General features: G+C 37.7%; 1 protein-coding gene across 6 annotated transcripts in view; it reads right to left on the bottom strand.

Moving 5' to 3' along the window:
- Positions 1–403: 403 nt before the first annotated feature.
- The window catches only part of SNX13 (sorting nexin 13), a 127,077-nt gene continuing 117,594 nt past the window's right edge, over positions 404–9,886 (bottom strand). For 5 of the 6 annotated variants that reach the window (XM_081970131.1, XM_081970134.1, XM_081970129.1 and 2 more), the window contains 5 exons: positions 8,008–8,076; positions 6,847–6,959; positions 3,523–3,716; positions 2,113–2,147; positions 404–1,611 (listed from right to left, as the gene is read on the bottom strand). In XM_081970131.1, coding sequence (XP_081826257.1) covers positions 1,437–1,611; positions 2,113–2,147; positions 3,523–3,716; positions 6,847–6,959; positions 8,008–8,076 — 586 coding nt within the window. In that variant the 3' untranslated portion in view covers positions 404–1,436. The remainder of the gene's footprint in view (positions 1,612–2,112; positions 2,148–3,522; positions 3,717–6,846; positions 6,960–8,007; positions 8,077–9,886) is intronic. The other variant, XM_081970133.1, reaches the window with a different exon arrangement.

Here is a 9,886-nt window from a genome sequence, read left to right as displayed (position 1 = left end):
AGATGAATCTGAAATAGCTGGAGGATTTATAGATACCAAGCAGAGCAAGAGTCCCAGCACTCAAATCACAGCTGTGAAAAACAAAGTTTAAGAGGAAAAAACAGCTAAAGGATCTTTGCTTGCCCTAATACATTTCAGGTCTACCACTATTTATAGTAAGTGTAATTGAACTACAGGTCCATATAAGTTTGTGTATATTTGTTCTAAATAACTATCATACTTAGTACATTTGCCAAAATAAATGATTTCTAAATATAGCTAAACTACAATTTGTTCTTTTAGCAGGAATCAAAATCCATTTTTAGAAGATAGAATTTAACTGTTATTATTAGAAATACATTGTTGTTACCTCATAGATTGTAAATTTATTACACAAGGCAAATAAATGGGTCAAATACAAATATTTCTTGTTAATGCTTTATTAGTGTACTTTTTTTTCAAGCTCCTTCGTTGGACAAACATAATGGAAACTCCAAATAAAAATTTAGAGTTTTCAGCTGTTCAGAACAAAAGAGAATATGGCATTCCATTTACCCATTTTTTCTTTAAAGAAAAGCATATTGATAGAACCATTAGGCACGCAGTTGACACATACTATACAATTTTATGCACATGTCACTTATATATCTTGTACATGTTGATGTGCTCTTTAGATTTTGCTCCTTGCAAAGTAAGAACTATGCTTTTTTGAGCATAGAAAAGATTTTCAAGGAGTGACAAACGAGACTTTTAAAACAAGTCATTAGATAAGCCAACACAGCAGCAATAACTGAATATTATACATTGTTAATATAGTTTATCCTTGATCTCAAAACCTTAAAAATGTTTTTACAATTATTCAGATACACATGCATTACATGAAAATATTGCACTAAACTTAGAATTGAGAGTGGAGTTCATATTTTATTTTTTTAAATTATTATACTTTCTGGTAGCATTAAAATTGTTTAATTGTAGCAACACCAGAGGCAGAAGCTTGAGGATGAACTATATGAATATTCAACCTTACTATCCATTCTCTTAAATTAAGGCTAAATGCATTTGTTGGACAATGGCACATTTATTTTTAGAGGCTAGTCATAGCATTCTCAGCTGGGATCTGTGTGACTAATTTATCTGCAACAATAATGTAAATTCTGTGGTTGCTTTAAAGGCTATAAAATGATGGGCTACAGTTCATGTAATGTCAATGGATCACATGTGAGTTAATTATAATAATTTATTAGGGCAATGTATATAACATGCTACCTCCCTGTAGGCTCATTTTGAAATTAAATACAGATGACAAAACACTATGGTATAATAACTATTAACATAAAAGACATATTATATTTCCTTAATGCAAAGGTTTATTGGCTATGAAATAAATTTCTAAAGTTAACTACTGAGAATAATCCTAAAACTTACAGATGATATTCATGGATAAGAGATACATTCTATTTTACTGACTGAGATTTGTCCATTTGTATTTTAGATCTGAGATAATCTACAAGAATTATTTCAAGTTCAAGTAAGAAATCGAAGGATAGTTCTAATGTGTCTCTCAATGGGCCTCCTTTGTCTGATGGTCTATGTAGATTCTGGTTGCCCTCCACTTTAAAAATCAACTGCCTGGAATACAAGGACATTTAGAAGTCAAATATACCTGTTGAGAGGATGAAAGTTTACACTGCAGGGGTAATTCAAAGGACCCAATATTCCTTCAGTTAAAATGCAAAGAACACCAGAATGCTAGGACCATAGATTGGGGTCCTATTTTTCTATGTAAAATAATTTTGTTTTTTTTTTAAAATAGAAACATTTATATATCTAAATCTCATTATAATTTGTATAGCCAAACTATTTTTAACTTTTCATTAAGAAATGGGAAAAAGAAAAAAAAAACCAAAAATCAGAAATGTATTAAAGAAGGTCAACAGTTATCTATATTTAGAAGGACTAGACAGGAAATGATATGTCATGTAATTTATTTTAAACTGTCCTGGTATCACTAAAAGGTACTACACATATAGTATATAGATCTGTAATAATATTTTTTTAAAAAGCCACAATTGCGATTTAGCACATGCTTCTTATAATGAACTTGTAAAAACTTGAAGCAATGCTGCTCACCTTTCATTTATTTTGAAGCTGCAGATTATTTTCTCCTGAATGTAAATAGAAACTTCAGTTACAAGATCTTTGCAAATACAATAGTATTTACACTCAAAAGTCAAACATTTCTTCAAAAGAAATCATGTTAAAGAACCACATGTTCTTAATGAAAAGGTTCAATATAAGAGTAGTACAATAATAGTACATATTGTAGTTTGGCTATTCTTAGGGATTTAAAAATCTTTTTAAATATACATAATATATTATTTTGAAATTGAAACAAATAAACTGTACTTTTTTGGTGGTGTCTTGAAGAAAAATAAGGAAACAAAAATGTACATTCAAGTCCAAATGATTATTACTTCATTCATAATTAGACATTATGCTGGAAGTAAAGAAAACAGATAGGACATTCCATGTAGAAAATATTTTTTAAAATTGATATTACGCAAAAAACATTAAAAGCAAGTCTGTAGGACTTTCACATCAGTAACAATTCATTTTAGTGTTTTACCAGCTGAGGTGAATGTATCAGAGTGATTTCTTTAAGGTCAAATAGGATTATTTTTTTTAAAAAGAAGATCCTAATGTCAAGAGCATAGTATTTTTCTTTGCTTCTTTCCCAATCTCCCAGATTACTAACAAGGAAATAAATGTACTAACTCTTGGTTTAATTTTAAATATTGTTTTGAGCCTTCTCATTTAAAAGTTATATGTACCCCTGAAAGGAGTAATTTGAAGAATATATATATAGACCCTTAAACCTATGTTTTTTCCCTACCCTATTCCACTGTCTAGTAAAACTTGAACTAAGTGTTTCTTAAGTTCATAAAGGTTTTCCACATATTAAACTTAATTCGGAAAAATAATTGGAAAGCATAGATTTTTTTACAACCATTTGTCCACTAGTCTTCTCATCATGCTAGTCCAACTTCTGCAGAGCTAGGAGATACTCATAATACAAATCAAATCACACTTGATTTTCACATTGCACAATTTCCTAGTTCCAAGCAAAGCAGTCAAGTCCTCTATTTCTACCCTAGAAGTTGTGCTTTACTTTAATCAATGGACCCAATATAGAATTTTTCATTGTTCGCAATTACAATCTATAAGATTCGGAAGATACAGAGATTTTCACAGCAGACTAGTAATCTTCTCAATGTTACACAAAGATACATCAAATCATTTAAAACACATGAATCCAGATCATGATAATGGTTGCATTAGTGATGAAAAATGAGAACAACCACAATTCTTATGTATGTATTAATGATCTAATATACGATTCTAAAAGATTGGTGTGAGAATAACAGCATGAGTTTTAAGCCCCAGAGAACATGCCCAGGATTTGGGCAAATTTTACAGTAGAAAGTGTCACCTTTTCTGTAAATAAGATGATTGTGTAGATTGTAGTTTATGTTTATATACCTGCATCTGTTTTGAACGTGAATGCAATTTTTTGAAGAGATCATGGAATCCATACTCTGAAAATAAAGTTTCCAAGAAGCCCTCCAGGAAAACATATACCATTCTCTTATTTAACTGAGTATGCTGGAACATTTCAAAGACTCGGAGAATGCCTTTTCTTGTTGTCTCAGCACCAAGGATATGCTTCAACTCATCTAGATAAACCACAAAACAAACATCAATAGAAGTTTTATCTTCATTTTCACATATACATTAATGCAGTGCTTCTCAATTATTTTCTGTCATGCCCCCCCTAGGAAGAAGAAAACATTTCGCGCCCCCCCCCCCGCGTGACTGTAAATAGTATCATTTGTCTATAAAATTGTTATAAGTACACCTCTGCATAACACTGTATCCTTATTAACGTATAAGAGAATAAAAAAAGAAAAATGTGGATCAATTTACAACAAAGAATAGCTTTATTAACTGTAGCAGAAAAGATTTAAAGGAGCACAGCTAGAACATATATATACATATATTTATATATAGAGTATCACAGAAGTGAGTACACCCCTTAACATTTTGTAAATATTTAAGTATACTTAAATATTTACAAAATGTTAAGGGGTGTACTCACTTCTGTGATAACACTGAAGAAATGACACTTGTATGTGCATATATACATGTTACGGTGAAAGTCCGAAATCTGGTGAATGTCGACATTCACCAATCTCGCTTGGTGAATGTCCGAAATATTTGCTAAATGCCCTTATTTCTGACTTACACCGGTGAATGTCGACATTCACCAAGTACGTTTTCCCCTCTCTTTGGGGAGGAGGAGAGCCAGAGGATCGCCTCTCTTTGGGGAGGAGGAGAGCCAGAGGATCGCCTCTCTTTGGGGAGGAAAGTACATTTTCCCCTCTCTTTGGGGAGGAGGAGAGCCAGAGGATCGCCTCTCTTTGGGGAGGAAAGTACGTTTCCCCCTCTCTTTGGGGAGTAGGAGAGCCAGAGGATCGCCTCTCTTTGGGGAGGAAAGTACGTTTCCCCCTCTCTTTGGGGAGGAGGAGAGCCAGAGGATCGCCTCTCTTTGGGGAGGAGGAGAGCCAGAGGATCGCCTCTCTTTGGGGAGGAAAGTACGTTTCCCCCTCTCTTTGGGGAGGAGAGCCAGAGGATCGCCTCTTTTTGGGGAGGAAAGTACGTTTCCCCCTCTCTTTGGGGAGGAGGAGAGCCAGAGGATCGCCTCTCTTTGGGGAGGAAAGTAAGTTTTGCCTCTCTTTGGGGCATCCTTTGAGGCGATCCTCTGGCTCTCCTCCTCCCCAAAGAGAGGGGGAAACGTACTTTCCTCCCCAAAGAGAGGCGATCCTCTGGCTCTCCTCCTCCCCAAAGAGAGGCGATCCTCTGGCTCTCCTCCTCCCCAAAGAGAGGGGGAAACGTACTTTCCTCCCCAAAGAGAGGCGATCCTCTGGCTCTCCTCCTCCCCAAAGAGAGGGGGAAACGTACTTTCCTCCCCAAAGAGAGGCGATTCTCTGGCTCTCCTCCTCCCCAAAGAGAGGCGATCCTCTGGCTCTCCTCCTCCCCAAAGAGAGGGGGAAACGTACTTTCCTCCCCAAAGAGAGGCGACCCTCTGGCTCTCCTCCTCCCCAAAGAGAGGGGGAAACGTACTTTCCTCCCCAAAGAGAGGCGATCCTCTGGCTCTCCTCCTCCCCAAAGAGAGGCGATCCTCTGGCTCTCCTCCTCCCCAAAGAGAGGGGGAAACGTACTTTTCTCCCCAAAGAGAGGCGATCCTCTGGCTCTCCTCCTCCCCAAAGAGAGGGGGAAATGTACTTTCCTCCCCAAAGAGAGGCGATCCTCTGGCTCTCCTCCTCCCCAAAGAGAGGGGGAAACGTACTTTCCTCCCCAAAGAGAGGCGATCCTCTGGCTCTCCTCCTCCCCAAAGAGAGGCGATCCTCTGGCTCTCCTCCTCCCCAAAGAGAGGGGGAAACGTACTTTCCTCCCCAAAGAGAGGCGACCCTCTGGCTCTCCTCCTCCCCAAAGAGAGGGGGAAACGTACTTGGTGAATGTCGACATTCACCGGTGTAAGTCAGAAATAAGGGCATTTAGCAAATATTTCGGACATTCACCAAGCGAGATTGGTGAATGTCGACATTCACCAATTTCGGTCTTTCACCGTAACATACACACACAAACACACACATATATTTCCTGCATGCAGTGATTTCTAGAAACAACACCTGCTCGTCTCAATGGGAAAGACCCATGCATCCCAGATGCGAAGACAGTCCAAGTGGTCTCTCCCTCTGTCTCTCTCTCTCTCCCTCGTCTCTCTCCCTCTCTCTCTCTCTCTGCCTTTCTCTTTCTGTCTCTCCTTCTATTTCTGTCTGTCTTTCTGTCTCCCTCTCTCTTTCTCTCTCTCTGTCTGTCTTTCTGTCTCTCTCTCACTCTCTCTGTCTCTTTCTGTCTCTCTCTCTTTGTCTCCTCTCTCTCTGTCTCTTTCTGTCTCTCTGTGTCTCACTCTCTCTTTCTGTCTCTCTCTTCTCTCTCTCTGTCTTTCTCTGTCTCTCTCTGTCTTTCTCGGTCTCTCTCTCCTCTCTCTCTCTTTCTGTCCCTCTTTCTCCTTCTGTCTCTCTCTGTCTCTCTCTCTGTGTGTGTGTCTCTCTCTCTATCTCTTTCTGTCTCACTTCTCCCTCCCTCCCTCTCACTAGCTCTCTCTTTCTCTATCATCTTCTGAAGGTGGGGGGGGGTTGAAAAGGGGCCCATTTTTTGTGCCTCCTGGGGCATCTGTGCACCCCATTTTTCACCTCCCCCACCCCCAGAAGCATTCTACTGGCAACAAATGGGCAAAAATGGCCCGTTTTTTGGCCAAAACCTTCCCCTCACGGCCAGTTGCAGGGCGTGGATCCCGCTCGGAGAAGGCGGAGCGGCAGCTCCTCCCTCAGCCAGGAGCCAGCGGGGGCTGGTCGGACAGGCAACCTTGGCGGGAAACTCCAGTCCGCCGCCGCCGCTGCGCTGTTGCCGCCGCCGTTGCACCCAGATGGAAAGGGAGCCTTCGCGCCCCCCTTTATGGAGCCTCGCGCCCCCCCTGGGGGGCGCGCCCCCACTATTTGAGAACCACTGCATTAATGGAATGAACTTCTGATTATAAATTATTAAAAATACTGTTTAAAATAGATTCTGTAAAAAGTTTAATATTACATTCAAGAAAGATTACTTTTTTAATGCAAGTATTATTTCTCAACTTGTTTTATAAAACATCATTTACATGGAGGGAAAACAAGATTGTATTTAGTTATTACAATTTGATGGTATTTCCTACATCTGTTCATTAGTTTAATACATTCCACGTACCAGGCATTACTCCCAGCAGTTTTGTTTTTGCAGCAATTCGTGTTCGCATTCTGATTGCATTATCTCTGTGTGGAACAGTTTCAGCTAAAATGCCATTTGGCCAAAAGGCATCTCTAGAAAGAGACAAATCTACTTATTAAAATGACTAACATTTTAGAATTCCAATATCTGAAAATAGTGCTGTTACCAAATACATCTTGCCTATGAACAGGTTTGCATGACAAAAAGCACAGAACTTGAATGGTTTTTTTTTCTTGATAAATATATGTGCATTATTAGGCTAAGCTTTTGAGTGATTTACTGAATTTATAAATATCTTTGGCATTACGCATATGACTGTGTTCCAGCTTATAAGGTGGAGCCCAATGAAACAATATTAAGCCCAGGAATCAATAAAATCTAGCTAGATGGTATATGAAAAGTTACACACATTATCTCCTCATTTAGTGATTATATTTCTTTCCAATGACTGGTTGTTAAGTGAACACATAATTGTGTGAAAGAGACTACAAAGATCATTGGTTGTTGCCATCTTATTCAGATAAAATTCTTTCTTATGGTATCCTGTGTGTGTGACATTCCCCCTCCCCTTTTTTTACCTCCTCACAAGTAGATGATTTGGTTAAATAAGCTAGCTCTTCCTGATCTGCCCTTTTCAGCAGCATAGTGCTTCTCTAAAAAGCACTAACTGCAAATTAGCAAGCTCATTTTTATGACCTTAACTGATAGAACTCTCTGGCCAGCTGCTACTATTGCCTGAAACTGACCAGATATTGATCAGTTTTACACAGTTTTTACACTTTTGTAGTCAAGTACCAGAAATTTAGTGATAATTCTATGCATTGATCAGAAAATGATTTTTAAATTACTGTATTCCTGAATGTTGCATTTGTGAATTTGTTAACCAAGGTAGTTACCAAATGAGGAGTAATTGTACAGCTATTCCATTTAATCAGAAGCAAAAGCTTGAATTTTTATTGCAAAGGGTTTTTACACCTTCTTTTCTTTTTGTATCATTTTACAAATTAGTTACTTTCTACAAAGTAAATCTTTTTGTAAATGGCTAATAATATGTCAAGCCTTAGTAAGCTTTATTGAAAAAAAATATTGTAACCACCAAAATTAACTTTAAGGGAACCTGTCACTGTTTTAAGGACCTACCTAAACCGTTTAACTGCATCTGCTACTTGTTCAGGAGATGTCATCCAATCAACATGATCAACTATTTTTCTGAAAGAAATAAAATGTCTGAATTAATATTTTTGAAATAAGTGTTTGTTTTTATATATCTGTATCCAAACTAAATTACTTGAATATGGGTCCCATTAAAGTCACAAGAACACCTCTAAGGTCAACTACAAATGAATCCAACCTAAGTCCACAATAATTTTAAAAAATCCTTCTGACAAAGAATCAAAAATATAACAATAGTGAAAAGAAGAGAACAGAAGGGTATATGCTCCATTTATATTTACCTTTGACATACATAGCCTCTCTTGTAACAAATTTATTGCTGATACAATTGCTAAAGTACTTTTACATTTTGCTAATATGCTGGCTGAAAACATAGTTGCATAGTATTCAGAATACCGAAAGCTCCTATGAAGTCTTTGTGGCTTATTAATAATGTCATATAATTCCTGAGAATTAGAAACAGCTAATCTTGATATTTATGATGAAACTTAATTTAATGATAATTTCACTCCAGGTTTCCCATCTAAATGCAACCAGATATATAGGAAGATAGGGCACAAATTGCTATTTTAGTTTTATTAAATAGATCAAAAAGACTGGACCATAAGCAGCAATGGAACCTCAGCTTCTATTTGTAACAAGAAAACAGAGCATCTGCTTATGTATTAGTTTACTCAGAAAGATGGAGCAATAGATGTCTAGAGCATTCAATTACTCATGCCCTAGTTATTTGTTTTAAGAATATCATAATATACTTTACAGGGAGCCTCCTGAAGAAGTTTTATAAAAATTCAGCACTCAAGATAGTGATTGATGAATTCTAAGGATATCCTCAATGCTTTGGGAATTGCAGGGTTTGCTGTTGTTTTGTGGGCACAATTAAAAGTCCTTTAAAGCCTAATAGGGCTGGTCATCATTATGTGATGAATCAGCTTCTTCCATATCCATCTGCATGCCCATCAGATAAAATATTATCAACTTTCTCCAGGTCCTATCCATACAAGTATGTCATCTGATAGGCTCTTGGTAGACAGGGACATCAAAAACATTAAGCATGTTTGAGCTCCACCCTTCTGCATTGTATTGGTGTTATATTTACAAAAAGTAAAACTTGGTTATATTGTTATATTGCTATATTGTTTAAATCTTCCCACTTCAAACACTGCTGGTGTGAAGTATGGAGTCTGATGAAACAATTATGAAACATGAGGATACTCAATTACTCAGGCAAATCCTTCCTTCCCTTGTCTATTCTCTGCAGGCCCAGCAATATGAGAAAAGCAGTTATTCATATCATATTCATTCCCTAATTCACAATACAAGTAGTCCTCAACTTACAATCACAATTGAGCCAAGAATTTATGTTGCTAAGTGAGAAATTTGTTAAGTAAGTTTTGCTCCATTTTACAACTTGTCTCACAGCCACATCACTTGCGTCAGCCTGGATGACAAACAGCTGTTCCGGGTCAGGGTGTTTCAAGATTGACTCTCTAGCAAATAGGGCTTTCAATATTTCGAAGGTCTGTTGAGACTCCCCCGTTCACTGGAGCAGTTGACCAGGGCATGGCTTTGTTGACGTATGCTTCATGTGGAGTAATTCAGTCAATGGCAATGCCACCCTGGCAAACGATGGAATAAACTGCCAATAAAAGTTGGCAAAGCTAAGTAAGCTTTACAGATGTCTCCGCATTTTGGGTGCCTGTCACTCCAACACAGCTCGCATCTTATCAGGATCCATCTGCACCCCAGAGCTGGAAATATGATAGCGAATTTGCTCTATTTTACAACTTTTCATATTTGTCAAGTGAATAGCAATCGCACTTAGACTTATACACCGCTTAACAGT

This window comes from Natrix helvetica (genome assembly GCF_964273705.1).
Source record: "Natrix helvetica genome assembly, chromosome: Z".
NCBI classification, from domain to species: domain Eukaryota; kingdom Metazoa; phylum Chordata; class Lepidosauria; order Squamata; family Natricidae; genus Natrix; species Natrix helvetica.
Note: the sequence above shows the minus strand (reverse complement) of the source record. Positions and strands in the feature narration are given on the sequence as shown.